The sequence below is a fragment of the Suricata suricatta genome, chromosome 13, assembly GCF_006229205.1.
Source record: "Suricata suricatta isolate VVHF042 chromosome 13, meerkat_22Aug2017_6uvM2_HiC, whole genome shotgun sequence".
In the NCBI taxonomy this organism is placed as follows: Eukaryota; Metazoa; Chordata; class Mammalia; order Carnivora; family Herpestidae; genus Suricata; species Suricata suricatta.
In genome coordinates, this window is record NC_043712.1 from 34,519,606 (window position 1) to 34,539,897 (window position 20,292).

General features: G+C 51.4%; 1 protein-coding gene across 4 annotated transcripts in view; it reads left to right on the forward strand.

The window, feature by feature from the left end:
- The window catches only part of PAX5 (paired box 5), a 184,307-nt gene that overhangs the window by 53,347 nt on the left and 110,668 nt on the right, over positions 1 to 20,292 (forward strand). For all 4 annotated transcript variants that reach the window (XM_029921218.1, XM_029921220.1, XM_029921221.1 and 1 more), the window contains exon 6: positions 9,701 to 9,876. In XM_029921218.1, the coding sequence (XP_029777078.1) occupies positions 9,701 to 9,876 (176 nt within the window). The remainder of the gene's footprint in view (positions 1 to 9,700; positions 9,877 to 20,292) is intronic.

Consider the following 20,292-nt stretch of genomic DNA (forward strand, 5'->3'; position numbering starts at 1 on the left):
AGGACCATCTTATGGGGAATATAATCTCAGTAGTTGGCTCCTGGCTGGGGCTGCCTGCCTCGGGTAATGGAGACAGAACAGGGACTCCATCAGCCCCATCGAAATGGCCTGATATCTTCTCCAAATGAAAAGTATTTTTGGATCTCTGATGATTTATCTTTTTTTCCTCCCTCTCACTTTGATCTATGACAAAACCCATACCCATCTTGGAGAAATATAGTGATTTCTCCTGAAAACATTTGTGCAATGATCAGATAGATACACTTCAAAATATGAACCTTCTTTTTAGTTATATTGTCCTTGGAAAAAAATAAAGACAGTAATTTAAAAACTCAAATGGGGATAATGCAAAGATATCAGTGTAAATATGATTTTTAAAGCATTTTATTTATTTCTGTGCTGTGGAGGATGGGGGACAGACTGCTGTGTGTGTGAAAACCAAAAAAGGGGACGCATGCACAAGAAGTCCTTCCAGGTATAATTAAAATGAAGCCTTTAGCATTCTTGGATCTCATTTAAAAGCACAACTCATAGAAACAAATCACCCTTTAGCTCCTCGTAATATTTCATTTGCTTTGGAATATTTTCACTATGGTGGTTAACATCTTTCCTAATTAGTGTGCCTATCTCTCTGTAAGGTGGAGTAATTAGGTACTACTGTACAAGGTAGTGGACCTGGACAGTATGGATTAGAGAGAACAGACTTGTTCTGTAGCAATGCAACGGTATTCCTTCCTGCCTGTCCCTTGAGGTCATCTTGATCGAATTAAGCACAAAGAAATCCCATCTCTTTATACCGACATCATAAGAGCTTCAGTTATGTATTTGTGCTGTTTGTATACCAGAGTATATATTAGGCTCTGGATAATAGATAGCAGTGCTGAGCAGCTAGACAGAGAGGAAAGAGGCTTGCACACTTTGCTCTCTCTCCCCTCCTCCCATTTCTGCATTCCAATCCTACTGAATTATAGCTATTTCCCAAGTACCATGTTTTCATGTGCCTCTGGGCCTTTGCATATGCTGTTCCTCTAGTTGGAATGCACTTCCTCTCCCTGCCCGTTTCTTTGGCTAACTCCTTCCTATACTTTCTTTAGTCTTGGGTTCCATTTTTTCCACACGACTTTTTTGATCGGTCACCCTTGCCTCCAGTCTGGATTAAGTGGAGCGGTTTAGTATAGGCTTAGGAGCAGACTCTGAAGTCAGTCAGCCTGGATGTCTGTGTGGCCGGCTCTTCCATCTCTTAGCTGTGTGGCCATGGCAAGTTACTTAACCACCCTATACCTCAGTTTCCTCATCTGTAAAATGGGAGGGGGAAATAACAGACTTGACATTGTTGGGTTGTTATGAAGATTAAGTAGGTAAGGTGCTTAGAACAGTTCCTGGCACAGAGTAAGCTCTGTGGAAGGGTTGCTAACCACCATTTGGCTCCGGGGACTGTCTCCACTTCTTTGGCTCCCAGCCCTTACTACTTTGGAATCGTTCACTCCTCTACGTCGTCCACTCAAGGGCAGCGGGTAGAACTTAAACCCCTCTCTAGTTCAGGTGCCACACTCAGGGCCAGACAGCCAGCAGGAGTTTGGTGTGCGTTGCCCAGAAATGAATGGTTGCATGAGGGTTGGGACAGGAATCAGGAATCTTGTGTTTCCAGGCTCAGCTCACTTCACACTTGCTTTCTGGCCCTGGACAAATCCCTTTGCCATCCTGGAGTGTGGAACCGCTGGTCCCTTGGGGCCTTCTGCTCACTGACAGCCTATGACACATTGGGTAACACACGGCACAATCAGATTCACTCTGGTCGAACCCGAGCGCATTTGGCAATTTTACAATTTTGCGTTTTCCTTCTCCGAGAAGAAAGATTGAGTGAAACTAATGGCTGAATAATGGTCGTTCCAGTGGAATTTTCCTCCACGCCACTTTGATTTTTCTCAGTCTGCAGTCCCAGTTTAAGATGGGATTTATACAATCACCCAGAACATCGATTTTGGTTTGGGGCTGCCACGGGATATTTCCAGCCCCGCCATCCTGGTCCCTAGCACAGGGCCTGGCTCATAGTAGATGCTCTAGAAGTGTCCCCAGCCGAATCTTGTTGTTGGGGCCAGGAATCCTGTCCCCTTCATCTCCACATTTCATCTCCTCTCTCTATCGGGGGTCTGGCTCAGGTGGCCTCCCCTGCAGGACCCCCTTCCTGTTGTCAGTCATCTCTGGGTCACTCTCAGCATCCAGACACCCCCATGCAGAGTAGAAGAATTAATGGCGTTTTGTTGTTTTTATTGGACTTTGAGCAATAGACGACTCACTGCGTTTTCCTCTTGGGAAGCTCAGAGCTCAGCTGAGTTTAAAACTTGAAAGTTTATGAACTGGCTCAGATCTTTCTTAGAAGTAGTTTAGAACATAAGGCCTTAGCTGTTTCACTCTTTCCTCCTCTGGATCACTGATGCATTGGAGCTCGCTCCCGAAGGTTTTCTCCAGAGTTCTCTGAAGACACCAGAGGCTGTCCTGCTGCCGAGGTTCCCCGAGTCATTCAGGCCTGCAACCCCTCAAGTCTGCCTAGGTTACGCATTCAATCAACAAACCTTATTAGCATCTCCTGTGCTTGAGGTGAATCAGACGTGGCCTCTGTCCTCAGAGAGCTCATACTCTTAGCAGGGAAGGAAAGAAAGAGTAATCCTAGAAATGGCTTATGTGTTTTGAGCACTATGTGCCAGGTACGATGTCAAGCATTTTACACGTACCCTCATCCCATTCTTCCATCAACCCCAGGTCTCATTATTGCCCTATGTTACGGATGACAAAATTGAGGATTAAAGAGGTCCAGGTTTCTCAAATATCATAGGCTTGTAAGAGACAGTGAGGATTTGGGTCTGGGCCTGGGTTTGGGGACCCGGGCTTCCCTGGTATGTGAGCCACGTCTGCCACAGTGCCTGCCTTCGCTCTAAGACATGTTAACAGGTATGCAAGCACTCGCTGCATACTTGGCCTTGACCAAGGTGCTTCCTATCTTCGCTAGTTTCCTCAGCTGTGAAATGGGGACCCACCTCCCAGGACGTGTCGTGAAGAGTAAAATCCAGGCCACAGTGGTGGCCTATGCAGCTTGCCGAGGAGACCCAGAAGGAAGGGCAGTGAATTCAGCCTCTGGATTTGCAGGCAGGCTTCAGAGAGGAGGGGTTTTTAGACAGAGCCTGGATGGGCAGGGGTGAAGCCAGCAGAGCGAACGAGATGAATGGTGGCATCGGAAAGTGATGTGAGGGGCACTGGAATGAGGAGTTCTCTGCTGGGTTGGCGTTGCTGGGTGACTGAAGGGTGCTTGGGTCTGCAGGGGCAGATCGTGGAGGCCTGGGATGCTTGGGCTTTGTCTTGAGGAAGCGTTGGGAGAGTTTTCCTGGTGAAAGCGATGGTGACGGTGGCTCACACGGTTTGGACACTGACTTTGCACCAGGCACCGTGCTAAGCATGTTCCTGTTGATGATCTCATTAGTCCTTACCCAAACCCCAGGGATTGTGCTGCTGACCGTTGTCCCAGTTTACAGATGAGGAAATGGAGGGCACTAGTTTTAGTGGCTGACCTGCAGGGTAAAGGGAGGTGGAAAGAACACAGCAGATAAGAGGCCTACGTACAAATCCCAGCTGAGGGGCCTCAGTTACTCAACCTCTCTGAGCCTGACCCTCCAAAACCCAGCTCTGCCCATCTTCACTGGGGGAGGCAGGCCCAGGAGCATGGTGGGTGTCAGAGTGTCAGGGCGGATCAGAGGCAGCAAACGGGCTGGGTGTCACTACCAATGAACCTTGCAGGCCAGATCGGGAGAGGACTTTGGGCCCTGGCGTAAGGGTAGGGAACATGGTAGTGTCTAAAGCCGTAATGGGATCTGGGACTTATTCTCACAAATTCAAAAAGATTAAGGGTAAATGTACCCTAGTGAAGAAAGAAGGGATTTTGTCCTCTCTCTGACTTTCTCCCAGAAGCTGCCAGCAGCCCCTTGCTCTTCACATGTCTGTTCCTAAACCAAATATTGGCAAAGAGAATGGGATCCCTAACTAGGTGTGGACAGTCATCCACGGGTGGAGTGGATGTTGCACGAGGATACCCTGAGAAGACTGTGCAAAAGAACCAAAATGGGGAAATGAGTTAACGCTCATTTAATACTATTTAGTAGACAACATCCAGGTGGATTTGGGAGGAGAAAATGGCTAGACATGACTGACTTGGCCTCCTTAGTTTGTTGATGAGGCCCCTGAGACCCAGAGAGGGCGAGGAACTTGCCTGGGCTCACACAGCAAGTAGGGGCAGAGCTGGGGCTAGAACTCAGGTATGCTGGCTCTCAATCCTTTCTCACTGGGCCCTGCCACTGCCCGGCCATGCAGAGGAGCCGCCACAAGGACAGGGGAGGTTCTGTGAGGGCTCGGCTTTGGCTGGTTCTGTAGAGAAAGGGGACCCAAGAAAAGCTGAACACTGACCCAGGGGCTCCAGCCTCCCTTCCTGGGGCTCCTGGGCCTTTGGCTACAGTTTATACCCCAAAGGCCATGATACCAGAAGGGATTATGGAGATTCCTCTTTGTGTTTATTTTTTCCCCTCCCAGTGAGCATCTGCAGACATAAAGTACATGATGATTTTTAAAGAAACAAACCAGAACCCTTCAAGAAAAATGCAAAACCTCCGAATCTGCTGTGCTCTGAAGAAAACACAATGGGTTTATGATCTTTTAAGACACACAAGAGACAGCTTTCTCTTGACAGATGGGAATCTGAGGCTATTTTGCTTCCTCCCCCTTTGCGTGACCAGACCCGATTGTGTAAAGCTTTTAGCTTCAAAGCCGGGTTGTGAATAACATTGGTTTAACCTGAAATTTAAAGCCAGCATTTCTCTGCTCCCCGAGACGGGGCTTCCTGCCCCTTGCTCCCCTGAAGCTAGCTTCCAGAATGTTAATTCTACGAGCCATGGTTGACTAAGCCCAGCACTGGGTCTATTACATATTATTTGATTTGGAGTAGAAAAAAAAAAAGATTTAAAGATACCATGCCCCCTGTATACCTTTGTACTTCGCCCATGTCTGTCCATATATTTAAGCATACCATTCACATTGCAAGTTCAGATTTTTCTCCCCAGAATAAAATCGGTCCGAGCATTTCTCTAGCTTGTCTCCAAGACCACATTCCCCAGTGAAGTCAGACAGCATCTCTGCAGCACAGATGAGAAAAGCTGTGGAAACTTCCACTGGAACCTTGGAGATTCAGACCTGCCCTTGTGCCAGGGATGATTTTCAGATATTCATTTTCAGAGGTGTCTCTTGGCATAGAATTGGTTTGTTTGGCTCGTCCTCACTGTGGACCCACTGTGTGTGGCTCCCAGAGGTAGGTCAGCTGTGTCCCTGGCCGAAGAATCCTGCCTCTTTTTGTCAGAGTATTTATCTTGGTTGACACATGCACCTTTTCTGGTCTGATTATTTTTCAATTAACATTTGCCTCCTCCACTAAGCATAAGTCCATGAGGGTAGGGCCGGGCTAGCTTTGCCCATTGTTGTATGCCAGCATTAGCACGGCACCTGCTCACTAAGGGAAGAATGAATTATCGAACGGGTGAGGTCAGATAGAGAGTAACGCTGACTTTTGCAGACCAGACCTACAGGATGGAAGTGGTTGTCACAAGGATTCCTGACTTGTTCATTTATCCTACAAATACTCCCCATGGAGGAGACAGAGATGAATGAACTGTGGCTTCCCCCTGAGGCAGCTAATAGTGCAGTGTCAGAGTGAAGGACCTGATGGGCTTGGCACCTAAGAAAAGGGAGAAAGTGGCCAGAGCCCAGAGAGAGGGAGATGAAGCAGCCGGGGCAGGAAGGAAGGCATCCTGGAGGCGGCGGCATGCATGCTCACGGGCTGTGTCCGTAGTAGCAACAGTGTACATGTCAACGAGGAGTAGTTTTCCTTTCATGGGAGCACAGGGCGACCTGTGGGTGACAGCCTGCCTCCAGGCATCACGTGCAGATGCCCACAAGTGCAAATTTCATGTGGCCAGCCCTGAGTCTTTCCAGAGGATGAGGCTTGGGAGCAGGGCTTCCAAAGCATAGCCTGATCTAAAGAAACTAGCAGTTTGGGTTCCGGGACTGAGAAATGTGGAGGGTGATGGTTCCCCAGGCCCTCCTGTGGTCCCTGCACTGCTCCCCCGGCAGGACTCAGATCCTCTCCGTGGCCTTCTGGACGGTCCGGGGCTGCTGGCCATCCCCAGCCTGCCTCTCACCTCTCCATGGTCCCCTGGGGTCTCTTCCCTCATCATCTCCTCCTGGGCCTTTCGACTCCTTCTCATGTCTAAGCCTTTGTAGGCAGTCTCCTCTGCCTGGCATGCCTTCTCCACCCCTACCCTCTTTTTCCTGCTGACCCTGTCCTCTACTCTCAGTTCAAGCATGACTTCCCCTTGGAAGACTTCTCTGACTCCTTCCTGTGTGGTCACACCCCTTCCCCATTATCCACAGTCCTATGCATATGTTTCTAGATGCTTTTTCTACTTGGCAGTAATCACAGTTTGTAGCCGTGTGTCTGTGAGAGTACTGGACTAAAGTGGCTGCCCTTTCTTGTTTGGAAAGAGGGGCCTGTATTCGTCATCACTGCATCCTCTGTTGTTGTATTTTCTAAACATCACCGGGTGCAGAGTAAATACTTCACCAGTATGTGTTAAGTGGGTGATTATATGTGTAGAAGTGTCCCCGGCCTCCTAAGGAAATGACAGACATTAGGCATCTGCACAAAGTGCAAGCAAAGGTAGACCTCCCTCGCCTCCCTCCCTAGTGGAGAAAGCAGGGGTGTTGGAGGGGCCAGGGCAGCAGGAGGGGGTCGTAGATCCAGGCACATGCCTGGAGAGGTGGCTCTTTCCAGCTCACTGTCTTCCACTACGAGTGTCTGGGTCACCAGGGTAGCCTGGACCCTCTCCCAGGCCCATGGGTGCTATGGTTGACTTCTGGAAAGCCGGAGAAGGATGCAGCAAGTCCTCCTAAATGGCCAGGTCCCAGTGAGTACCTGGAGTACGTGAGCTGTCCTCAGAGAGATAGGACTCCAAGGACCCCCGGGGCATACACTTTCTTTGGCCCTGTGCCCTGAGCCTTTTACTCTGTGCCGGGACCTACCTACTCAGTAACCTATGGTGACCTTGCCCACAGGGGCCCTCAGCAGGGCCACTCCCAGCTCCCTCAGTAGGGGTGAAGTTCTGCTCTTCCAGAACTATGAGCTGTGTGAAGAGCCCAGGGGAGGGATTGAGCCTAAGGAGGTCTGTGGGAGCAGCCTGAGTTGGGGGGGAAGAGGTGGGCACTGCCCAGAGGGGGGCAGAGTGAGACCTTGGGGGAGTTGGCAGGAAGGAGCCTTTGTTAGGAGTTGAGGGCCTGGCTGGCAGGATGGGGCTGGGGAGCATCACTGAAGTTGGTGGGCAGAGCTAAGTCTTTTAAGAGCAGATGTGGTCCCTCTGACAGGGAGAAACTTGATAGGAGCACTGGGGACCCAGGGCAAGCTCATACCTCAGTAGGAGTGACTGGGGCCAGGATGACAGACCAGAGGAATAGCTGAGGAGGAGCAAGATGAACTGTCCTCGTAGTGTGTGTGTGTGTGTGTGTGTGTGTGTGTGTGTGTGTACATGTACCTTTGATCCTTTGATAACAAGGTTATTCGGTGGATGCCAACCAGTGGGAGAGCACAGACAGGGCTGTGAGCTCCCACATTCTGTTAGTCTTGGTGCCCTTTTAGGAATGGGCCCCTTGGTGATGGGCCATGATGGAAAAAGGGACTCTGAGGATGATGTCCTACAGGCAAGAACAGGGAGAGACCAGTCTTGTGAAGACTAGTGTCCCAGGTTACCAGGGGGGCGCCCTAGCTCTAGGCTGGAGGACATCAGCCGGAGAGCCCAGCTTCCATCACGGCCTCCGTGTTGGTGTATGTGGTTGTTCAGGCTCTTGGGCCTACATGGAGCTGGGATCTGTTTTCTCAAGGGGCTTTATGAGCTGCCTCTGAAGGCCCTTCCCACAGAGGATGCTGGGGTGCTCTGAGCGGTCAGCCTCCACGGAGGACTCTGGAAGGCCAGCATTTGCGTGAACACCCAAATCTGGTGACTTTGCTCAAATGTCAGACCCTGCATTGCATTTGCTCCCAGATAGGACCGTTAGGGAGACACCAACTTTCGGCAGCGTTTCAGAGACACCGCTTCCCAATGCCTCAGGCTCCTTGGTTTGGCCTCCTTCCTCACCCGTGTGGGCGCTGACATGATGGGTGCAATCTAGGACAGCATGTGCTGGCAGGGCGGGCTGTAGGGGAGAGCTGGGCCCGTGAGAGATCTGACGTGGGCTGGTTTCCCCAGTGGCAAAGGCCTGGGATCCGCAGTGTCTGTGGTCAGCCCTGCGTCAGCGGCCGGGTCCACCAAGGCCCTGGGGGATGATGGCCCTCGAGCCCATTCCCTCGCTAGAAACTCTTGCCCTCCTTGCTGTGTCTTTCATTTTGAGCGGTTCAAGCTCCAAGCTCACAAAAACCAATTCTTCCCATTTTCTTTTTTATTGATAATTCATGATATTGTTTTTGAAATGTAAGCATCATCACCAGAGACCGTGACAGTGTGAAGAGCTGACAATATAGAACACATACAGAGTTTAATTTTGTACTTTCTTGTAATTCGTGTTCTTGAGTGAGTGGTACCTTTAAAGTTCTACAGTGACACAAAACAAAAGGCAAAAAAGCGTACCTCCCTTCACCTCTATCCACTTACCTCCCGGAAAAGAACAGGTAAGTGCTCTAGATGTTTCTCAGGGTGCTCTCTAGAAAGTACATATAAAGTCTTATTTTCTTCGTTTCTATTTTACACTAAAGGTTATACATATTACATGCTGTGCTGTACCTGGTTTATTTTTCATACGACAGTGTATCTCGAAGATCTTTCCGTATCAGTTCACAGTGGGAGCCTTTGTTCCCTTTTGTAGCGGCTCACCGCTAACTTATTTATCCAGCCCCTACAAATAAATTCTTGCGTTGTTTCCAGTCTTTTGCTGCTAGAACCTTGTACATACATCACTTCCCGTATGTGTGAGTCTAGTGGCAAAAAAAATTTCCAGAGGTGCAACTGTTTTTATCAAAGGAAATGTGCATTTGTGACTTGGATGGGTTTTGTGACTAGTGGGCTCCCACCAGAATTGTATGAAAGCAGTTTCCTTCCCCACAGCCGTCCTAGCACAGTGCTTTAATGACTGGTCATGTGATGTGGTGGCAGATGTCCTGGGTAAGGGCATCAGTTCTGGGACAAAACTGTACCCCCAGGGGGTGGGGGAATCTTCATTGTAGAAGAGGAAGTGGCACCTGGTAATTAAGACTTCCAGTCAACCTGAGGTCTAATCTTCGGGTAAATGACTTAACTGCTCGGGTCTCAATGTTCTCATCTGCAAAATGGGGAAAATAATGTTATCTACCTTGGGGTCATTGTTAGTTTTCGATGAGGTGATGCATGTAGAAAGGGCTTCACCTGGTGCCTGGCAGGTGGCTACGGGAGGCTGGCTCTGCACTAACCAGCAGGGTAACCTTGACTGAGGGCCCCCCTGTCTGAGTCCCTATCTGTTTCCTCTCCCGTCAGGGAAGAAGCTGGGCTTGTGGGTCCCTCAGGCTGTCTTCTCTCCCTGTCTGAATGTCTTTCTGTAGCAACTTGTGTAACCTGCACTCCCCCTTCCTCTCTCATGCTCACCAAAGGTATTCAGGAGTCTCCGGTGCCGAATGGCCACTCACTGCCGGGCCGAGACTTCCTCCGGAAACAGATGCGGGGAGAACTGTTCACGCAGCAGCAGCTGGAGGTGCTGGACCGCGTGTTCGAGAGGCAGCACTACTCGGACATCTTCACCACCACAGAGCCCATCAAGCCCGAGCAGGTACGCGCCACGGCCCCTGCCCACCATACCCCCAGCCAGACGCAGACCTGGGGGGCCTCCTGAAGGCGTTTGGCAGGGTGTGGGCGGGAATGCCAGGTGCTACTCAGGAGCAGGCTCTCTTTATCGGCCCGACTTGGATGGTTGCAGCATCCCCTGAGGTCAGGAGGACTTGTCTGGGGTTCCAGCCTCTGGTGCCTCTGTCTCCCTGGCTGGCGTGTGTGTGGGGGGGGGTGGGGGGTAGTGGGGCGGGAGTGGCCGCATGACTTGTCTGGCTGCTCTGCCTTCGCTGAATGGTGTCCTTTCCCCAGGCTTTCAGCGCAGAGCTGGTGTAATGACCTTTTGGGCCACTCGAGGTGGTCTTGGGTCACCATCCTGCCAGTCAGGATGAAGAGGGAAATATGGTCACAAACCACGTTATTGTGGTGCCAGTGTGTACCCCACCATCAGCCCACGTCAGCCTGCGTTGGCATGTTTTTAGAGACCGAATCCTGGAGTCTGGAGATGGGGAAGTGTCTCACTGGACAAAGTCCCTGCTGGGTCATTTGCAAGACAGGGAGAGAAGTAGAAGGATGACCCCTTGCTGACGCTGGACAGAGAAGCAGTCACTGTCTTGGCTGTGGGACCAGAAAGGCTCTGTCCAATGGGAGGCTTCTGGGGGCTGGATAAGGTCCCTAAGTACCAGATGCAACTCAGGAGACTGTTTCCTGATGCCCCATCTGGGCTGGTCACCCGGCAGGCACAGGCGGCTCAGATGTGGTTCCTGCCTCCCGAGAGCTCCGTCCTGGAGGGCAAGTCAGAGAGATGTCTCAAGCTGATGCCAGTGCTGAGGACTGGCCTCGCTGAGCTGTCTTTCTGTGCTTATTCGATGGGGCTTCTGACGTTTTCCCACAGAGCCACTCAAAACCGTGTGGGCTGTGTGCACAAGCTCCCGTGGAGAGGAAAGGTGCCAGAGGGGACGCTGAGTAGTGAGCAGTGAGCAAGGCCTCCAGGGCCACCAGCCTATGCCAGTCTGGCTGGCTGAGCAGTTCTTGTGAGAGCTCTCCCAGTCCATCCAGGCCGCTTTGTTTTCAGATGGAGAAACTGAGGCCCAGAGAGGCAGAGACACTTGCCTGAAGGCCACACAGTGTTGAGTATTCACTCAACAAACATTGAGGGGTATACACTGCAAAGCACGGAGCCAGGCACTAGGTACTGTCAGTGGACAAGACAGGCTTGGTCTTGCCTTCAGGGAACCTCTAGGTATGTGGAAGAATCCCATAAATAAGAATAACCCCGAAGGTCATAGATTACAGACGTGCTAGGTGCTGAGCGTCTCTGAAAGAATAAAGCACAGCTGAGCCAGCTTGGAGGCCACCAGGGGGAAGTGCTTTTATGCCGAGCCTGAGGGACATGGGGTAGGAGGAATGTGCCTGGCAGGGGGACAGCAAGGGAGGGGTCTCGAGGTAAGAGGGGGCACGGCAAGAGTGAGGAATGGAAAGAGGGTCAAGAGAGCCAGTGTGTCTGTGCTTCAGGGCGTGGGGGCATGAGGGTGCTGGGGAGAAGGGCCAGGTCTCCCAGACTGTGGTCAGGATTTTGGTCTTTCTCCTACATGTGAAGTTTCCTCTGGGAATGAGGTGGTCCTGTGGGCTGGACAGAGCTGATCCCACACACACCGTAGACCTTGAGCTTTCAGGAAAAGAGTCTGTTTCCATCACAAGCAGCCTCTCCCCCTGCTCAGAGACCCTTCCTGAGAGATGGCCAAAGCCACATTCCATCTGACACAGGAGGAGAAAGAAAAGGAAACTTCCTTGGATGAAGCCTATCTTTCCCTCCAGAACTGGGGAGAAAATTTATCTTCTAACCATTGACAAGATCACAGGATTTTAGAGACTAGCAGAGAGTACAGAGGCAAGCTTTCAACTCCCTCATTTTTTCAGAGGCCCCGCGAGGGCACAGGGTTTGTCTAGGGTCACCCAGCGAGTGAATGGTGAAGACTGAGGGCCCAGGCTTCCACACTCAACCCGGCCTCTACTTCCTGAAGCCTCCAGCACTTGGATTAAGTTCCTGTTTACTTACTGCAGGCATTCAGTGTGCGAGACTCCGTTTCCCTCGATTCTTACGAAATTCAGAATCTGCATCATATTTCATTTAGCTTCAAATGCCCAGGAATTCTGGGCGGAGACTACAGGGCATCATAACTGGGAGGCGTCCAGAAGCCATCTGTGTGTTTCCTCACTTGCTTAGACATTCATATGTTCATCTAGCCAACATATTTCTTACATGTGGCCTATGAGGTTGGCACAGTGCCAGGCACCCAGGGGACAGGAGGATGAGTCAGGTGTCAGCTCTGTCTGCCCGCCCTGTCTCAGGGGCAATGTGACATGGATCCGGAACCTGAAAGACAAGGGAGAAAGTTCTGTGGGCTGTGCTGAACAGGGAGGTTGCCTCATTTGGGAGCATGGGGCGAGGTGTTATAGAGGAGGCGACATTGAGGGACAGGTCCTGATTGGCCCACGTAAAGATGGGGCCTGGCAGGGAGGAGACCTGAGTTACAAACTCTGCAAGGGCCCTGTTTCTAGCAGTCTGGCTGTGCCGTGTCCTTCAGGATGGCGCGGACATGACCGCGGGCCTGTGTCTGTGTGGCTCTGAGGCAGGGCTTGCGGGCGAGCGTGCGGTAGGATAATGACTGAGTCAGTGCTTTCCGCTTAATCTGCTTCACCTCCCCGTAATGTGCCGTAATGAGGAGAGATGGAAGGTGAGGCCCGGGGGCTGCCAGGCACACACACAGGCACTGGACTATGAATGACGTACCCTCGCTCCTGGTTCCCAGTCACTGGACAAATGACAGGCAAAGTGAGGGGCCACAGTCTGGGGAAGGGTGCATGTCAAGGGTACAAGTTGCCATACAAGGTTGACACACAAGGGCATGAACCCCTCAGGCCCACTGTCTGCCTGGCTTTGTGAGCCCCGGAGCAGCATGGCATGGTGGTGGCACCGAGAAGGGACCCCGGGAGCTCTGGCAGCTGAGGGTGGGGTCACTTCCGTATGTGAGCAGACCTGTGTCTCCCTGGCCCAGGGGCCTCGGGGAGGGTCTCGCTGTCAGTTTCACTAAGCAGCAACCTGTGGGGAGGAAAGAGCTTTATCTGGCTTTGGGGTTGAGGTACTTTGACTTGAGGCCTGGCTCTGCCCTGTTGGGCAGTTGGCTTTTTCTCCGGGCCTCAGTTTCCTCATCTGTGGTGGCTGTGATTATGGTTTTGCCAACAACAATGATAGCACAGCAGCAACCCAACAATGGTGGTCTTCCCCACCTAAGCAGGGCACGCGCTGTACAGTTTTTGAGGTCTTTCACATCCGTTCTCTCCTTGGACTCACAATTTAAATGCCTACTGAGCAGCGCGGGCAAGATTGGTTAGCTCCATTTTACAGATTGGAACATTTTTTCCCATTCAGCCCATTTTCAGCCCAGGGAACTTCCAAGACTTGTTGAGGCCACAGAGCTGGAACTTGCCTTCAGGGTCTTCTGTCCTCATTTTGTGCTAGATGGTTGCATGGGCCTCTCTGTCCCCAAAAGATTCTAGCAGCATTTTCTAACTGACTGGTTCTCAGAGCTGGCCTTTGGTAACCGGCGTCTGCCTGTCATTCCAGAATCCTCAGAGTCTTTCTCGCCATGGGCTCTGGTGGTCAAATCCTCCTGGATTACCCAGCCCACCCACTCGTGGGAAGAACATTCCTCGTTGAGGCCAGGCTGGAGGGTCCTGCCAGTCACGCCCACCCCCACCTTGCTGGTGTTCCCACCCCAGATCTGCCCTGGGTGGGTAGACCAGGCTTCCCGCTTTTATATGGAAATTTAGTAAACCCTTGGCCCTGGGTGTAACGTATACACACTTCTGGGGCAATGGAACACTTCCTTTTCAAAATGGTTATTGAAAAAGCAATTCTGTTTTCCCTACATGTGGGGTGAGTAAAAATCACCCTTAAGGGGAAGAGGGGGAAAAAAAAAAGAAAGAAAAGGGAAGAACCAAGTGCCAGTGGCGCGTGCATTTCGAACAGTGGAATCTGTTTCAGTAAAACTCGCTGTGACGCTGTCACCAGCCTGCTCCTGGCGGGAGCTCGTCCCTCCTCCGGCCTCCGCAGGAAGGCCGCCCGGCGCACAGCCTGCCGTATTTACTCTCGGCAGACTATTAACCAACACCAGGCTATTAATCTGGCTTTTGAGCCTTCACTAAAGCCCATAAAAGCTCACAGTTGTCAAATGGAGTTCATTTTAATTTCCTTTCAATCACAGTAAATTATTCAGGTGATAAATCAGCTGGAGCAGCCTCCTGGCTGTAATAGAAACCCTAATTCCTGGCTAATTATCCAGCCCATTGCTGCCAACAGATCAATACGGGAGCAAAATGGAACGGGCCCAGGGCCCTCCCTCCCATTGGGCCAGAGACAGAAAGACAGCTGGGGAAGGGGACGTGCTGCTGACCTCCTGGGAAGTTCAAAGGTCATGGGGGGTTAAACTGGGAGAGGGCCTGTCCCTTGTCTGTTAGAGAAAGCCACCAGAAATGCCTCCTGCTTGCTTATGCTGCTTTGCCCCCTGAACGGTGGTGGCTTCCAGGCTGGTGGGCCTGGGCTGAGCATCACGGATTCCTGTGGGTGTCCTACTCCTGTGTTTTTGAGCAGAAATGAGCTTCCTCATCAGGGATGGTCTGAACACCTACCTGAGTCAGAAAAAGGGCAGGGACTGTGGAGGGAGAGGGCGGTAAGATAAGGTGCTGGACATGCTTCCTTTCTTCAACGAGCTCATTTTCCTCTATAGTAGGTCTGTGCCCAACAGAAGGAGGTGAGGCGGGGAGAGGAGGGACTGAGGAGACCTGTGTGCTGGGCTTCCTGGAGGAGGTGCCGTTGGTGCTGTCTTGAGGGATGGGCAGAATCCAGATCTGTGGAGTTGGTAGAAATGGCTGGTGGGGGCATTCTAGCAGAAGGACAATGTGGGCAAAGGCATGAAGCAATGCAAGATAGCAGGGAACTGTGGGCTGGCCTAGGTGGTTGAATGGAGGATGAATGAGAGGCAGTCCAGACAAGGGGACTGGAGAAGTAGCAGGTGAGCCAAACCCCAGAGGGCTGGCATGTGGAAGGGAGGAGGCCTGACTTTGCTGTGGGGACAGTGTGCCCCGAAGAACCTTGTGTCTGTGGCCTGGAGTACTCTGCTCATCTGGAAGCAACCCTCCCTGGGACTCCTGCCTCTCCCCCTGTCCCTGCTGCTGCTGTGGTCAGGTCTCTTGTTCTGAAGCCCATCCTCACTTGGGAGCCCCTCATGGTTTCCCCCACTCAAGACCCCAACTCTGGCTCTTCATCTCCATCATGACCCTTCACCCTCCCCCATGTCCCTCCTCCGTTTGCCCACAGGATACTCTGGCTGTGGCCAGGCCTGACCTCTCACTGCCCGTTATGGGCTGGGCTCCTCCTCTGTCTGAGGGGGCATAGACCATGGGCTTGTGTGTGGTGCGTGCATGTGCGTATGCACGCATGTGTGTGTGCATAAACGCGGGAGCAGCTGAGATGGCTCTGAGCACGCAGGGGGGTTAGCTACTGCAAGCATGATTACTCTCTTAGTGTTGTTGCTCTCTTTTTAAATGTTGATTTATTTACTGAGAGAGAGAGAGAGGGTGCATGCGTGTGCAAGCAGGGGAGAGGCAGAGAGAGAGGGAGAGAGAATACCAAGCAGGCTTAGCACCATCAGTGCAGAGCCCAGTGAGGGGCTTGATCCTGTGGCATGAGACCACGACCTGAGCTGGAATCAAGAGTCAGATGCTTAACCGCCTGGACCACCCAGGCGCCCTTTACTGTTGTTGTCTTACTCCAAGCTCCTGCTCACTGTTTCCCTGCATAGACTATTCCTTCAGTCTGTTGCTAAATCTACCCTGTCCGGGCCCACCAGGAGTCCTGCTTGCCCTGGAGGCCTTCACTGACCTCATTTAGCCAGCACTGAGTTACTCCTTGTCTGAGTTCATAAAAGTGTCCGGTCCTGATCGTTACTGTATGCTGGTTGTAACGATGATGTATTCATTGCTTACCATGTGCCTGGCCATGTTCTGAGGAGCACCTTCCTTGTTCCATGTCCTCACAAAGTCACCACAACGCCATTATTGCCTTTGTGCAGACAGGATGGCTTAGTGAGGTGAGCAGTAACTCAGCTGAGGGTGTGCAGCAAGTGCAGGGCCAAGATCGGAGCCCAAATCCCTGGCCCCAGAGTCCACGCTGCTGGCCACCAGGGTTGCTTCCGGCACAGTCAGGCTACCTTCTGATTCTTACAGGTGACCAGTTTCCTGGGAACACACCCGGAGGCTCAGTCTGTCATCCTGGGAGCCAAGCATGGGTTGGAAGGTGGGGGGCTGCCACAGGAACCAGTGTGGTTTCTGGCAGATGAACAGAGTCTGAGGGCAGTGACTGTGTTGTGCCACTCAGACCTGGTTCTGCTCTGCTCACCCCAGCCTTCCCCTCATATGGCTGTGCTCAGGACCAGGCTTCTCCTTTGTCGATAGCATTTGGAAGAGACGATTGAAAACTCTTTCCTAGGAGGGATGGTTGGAGAAATTGGGGCTGTTTGGTCTAAAGAAAGGAAGACTTGGGGATGCAAGCAGGGAAGGAGGCAGGCTAAGAGAACTAACCAGTAGAGTGGGCCTCCTTGTGAAGTAGTGAGCCTCCTGTCACCAGAGGCATGTAAGTAGAATCTATCCTTATTCATATTTGCTGTATTAGAAGTTTAAGAATCCATTGAGGACTAGATTTGCTAAATGTCAAGGCTCTTCCTACCTGGAAGAATAACTCTAAGGCCCGAAAAATGGGGGGTGGGGTGTTGTTGGTGGGAAGAGGAGAAGAAACAGGGGGGTGGGTGAAAAAAGGAGACCTTTAATGCTGCAAGGTGGAAGGGGTGCTCAAGGGACATTTCCCCCAGGGATCCTTACTAAGGGGGCCAGGCTGAGGCCCTGGGGCCGTGGCCCTGAGTGGCAAGGGGCTGGAGGCTGCAAGCTCTCACGAGGCTAGTGATGAATCCAGTTCCTGTTGCGCCCAGAGCAGGGTGGGGCTTCTGGTGAGGAAGTAGGGTCTGCCGCCAGCCTCACTGCCCACCCTTGGTACTGGGCATCCTCTACCCAGCAGCTCAGAGCCAGGCCCCTCTGGGAAGGAGGGTGCAAAGGGTTAAACAGACCCATGTCTTGGCAGCAGGTGCCACAGCTTGCAGGGGGCAGGGAGAGTGATGCCTAAGGTAAGATAAAGGGAGCACTACTTACAGCCCACAACGACCCCTCGCAGGGCAGTCTGACTCTGTGGAGCAGAGGATGCCTGCACTGGGGTCCTTATGTGGCAGTTAAGGAAACTGAGGCAGAGAGAGACTAAGTAACATGCCCCAAATGGTTTAGCTCATGAGACTGCCCCATTCTTGGCTCCCTGCTTTTTGTGGGTGAAGACTGTCCTTTACAGTCAGTGCCCTTTCCTCTCCATGTGCAGACACTTACTGATTGGTTTATTGGCTTAATTCACAGATAGTTATTGAGCACCCACTCTGTGCCAGGTACCGTGCAGGGACACAGCAGCAACAAAGACAGACATGGTCCCTAGAATTTACTCTATAGCAAAGGAGACAGATTTTGACAAAATTGTTATACCAGGAAAAATGGTGTGTCATTACCAGACATCACAGAGTGTGACAGGTGCTCTGACGAGAAAGATCAAAGAGTAAGGAGTGGAACCTCATCTAGATGGGGAAGAGGCGTGATTAGGGAATGTCTTTCTGAGGATGCACGTTTGAGCTCAAAAAGGGGAAGTGTGGCAGGGAACAGTGTTCTAGGCAGAGGGAACAGCCTATACAAAGGCTTGAGTCTGCAAAGACTTTGGTCTAGTAACCAAAAGATGTCCTGTGGGGCTGGTAAGCGTGGGAGGCGGAAAGTGGCCTGTGGTGCAGGTAATGAGGTGGTGGGGCCAGACGTGGACTAGGGCCATGGCTTTGGGTTTTGTCTTGAGAGCAAGGAGAAGCCTCTGCAAGATTGTAAACCAGGGACTATCAGGATCCAATCCAATATAGTTTGGAAGATTATTCTGCTGCTATGAGGAGACTTGGAGGGTTGAGGGACCGGGAGACTTATTGCCAAGGTACAAAGTCATTGTATTCCTGGAGATAGTTGTCAGCCCTGGCTGGTGTTGGCCTTCTCTCCAGGCTTGGGGTGCTGATCAGGAACTGTGGCCCTGTGATGCACTGCTTCTCCCCTTTCTTCTCTGCTCCCTTACCTCCTCCTACCTACCCCCCAACCCCCAACTCTGCAGCCAGACCCCCAGCTTACTTGAGTTGAGCTCAGATTTGATTGTGAGCTTTCTGATGGTCCAAGCAAAGTGGGAAGCAGTCAATGGTGTGCTTCTCATTGTTCACCAGGGGAAAATAGGACAGTTCCCCAAAGGAAGCCATGTTGTTTCTGACAGAGCAGAAACATGTGCTTCCGATGGGGGGCCCTGTGGAGGCCCTGGGCATGATCCTCAACCACACCCACAGAGGTGCAGAAGGTTTCAAAGAGCTCTGTCTTACAGATGAATGTGATGAGCACAGGCCAATCAGTGCATGTCTGCACGGGCAGGGCTGCTGTGACCATAGGGCTTGAGAGTGCAGCCTTTCTAATAACCCAAGTTGAACTAAGAAGCATCCCAGACATTCCGGGGCACCATTCCTAGATTTTCCAATTCGATGCTTGGAAGATGCGCCACAGTCTTGGGGCTCTGTGACTTCCCACCACCCAGGGGTACCTCAGGGAAGGTGTCCTAACCAGGTTTGGTCTCTAAGAGTGTACCTCATCATCACCTCAACCCTTGACGAGAAGGAGAGTGTAGTAGTTTTGCATTTGACTTCTCTGATGAAGACTTGCTGTGCAGGACCTTGAGGATGTTGAAGGAAGGAGGAATCATATATTTTAGAGATTAAAGAAGCAGAGGGCTTACCCACGCAGTTGCAGAAGGACAGGACAGAAGTAAGAGGCATGGCAACGCCTTCCCATGGGAAGCAGGCACTGTCTGACCTAGTTGTACGTGGAAGCCTGATGCCAGAGGAAGACTTCTGACGTCGAGGCATGGTGGAGGTGGCCCAGTGAATGTCCTGAGCTTTGACGGGGCAGAGGAGGGACTCCGCCCATGGAAGGAGCCATGAGAGTGGAGAGGGTGGTAGCAGCGAGAAGGGCAGTTCTCTTCCCACTTCTTCCCAGTTCTTCCCTGGGGGTAGAAACCCCTTTCTTTTTTTAAAGTTTATTTATTTTGAGAGAGAGAGAGAGCGAGAATGAGAGCGAGTGAGCGAGAGAGAGAGAGAGAGAGAGAGAGAGAGAGAGAGAATGAGCAGTGAAGGGGTAGAAAGAGGAGGGGAGAGGGAGAGAGAATTCCAAGCAGGCTTCACACTGTCAGCACAGAGCCTGGTGCACGGTTCAAACTCATGAACCATGAGATCATGACCTGAGCCGAAACCCAAGAGTTGGACACTCAACCGACTGAGCCACCCATGTGTCTGTCCCTAGAAACCCCTTTCTGAACACTGAGATGCAAGCAAGATTTAGCTTGGATGTCATCTTGCCCTTGGAATGAGTTCCTAGCAAGGGCTGGGCTGGAATTCTTGCTCCCTAGATCTCTAGAGGTGCTTGGTATCTCTAGACCAGATGTATTCTCCCTTAGCCTACTGCTGTTGTCATCTCAAAGTGACCCAGGGGGAAAACTACATGGGTTCTAAGGCCTCAACCTTTTTCACTTGCTCTGTTCCTTAGAGTCTTGCCTAGGGATGCCCATTACTTCCTGAACAGCTGTTAAGATGTTTTCTAAACAATGTAATGTTCTCAGTATTCTTTGTCTTCCTGTTGGTCAGGCAGAAGGGTGGCTTCCCAAGAAAAACCATTGTGTCTCTTATGCACGATTAAGGAATGTTTGAGGGAATACTGAGGAAGTTGCCATAGTGAAAAAGCAGGAGACGGGCCCCTGGGCTTTCGTGGGCTCCTTACTTCCCTCTGAGTCATGGCTTCTGCATTTGGGGTGGGGGATTAGACTGTATCATCCTTGAGATCCATTTTAGCTCTAACACTCTGTGAGATATAAAACAAATTGGAAATCCATCTCTAATTTTTATTTTGACTTGTTTACAGTTTTTCTTCCCGTCTGTTCCACTCTTTTAGATGACAGGCAAATTCTGTGTATCATGGAGTTTAAAGGTTTTGCAAGCAAATTGTCAGAGCTGCCTGCACATTGCTGGGAGGTTCTTTCATTCATTTATTCATTCATTCATCCAAGAAGTTTTTACAAATATGCCATGTCAGTGACACTGACCACCTGTGCTGTGCCGCGTGGCATGAAGTCACAACAATAGATGCAACCAAGGTACTGTGTGAAAATTGACTTTGGGGGCAGAGATATTTCCCCCTACATGAGGCT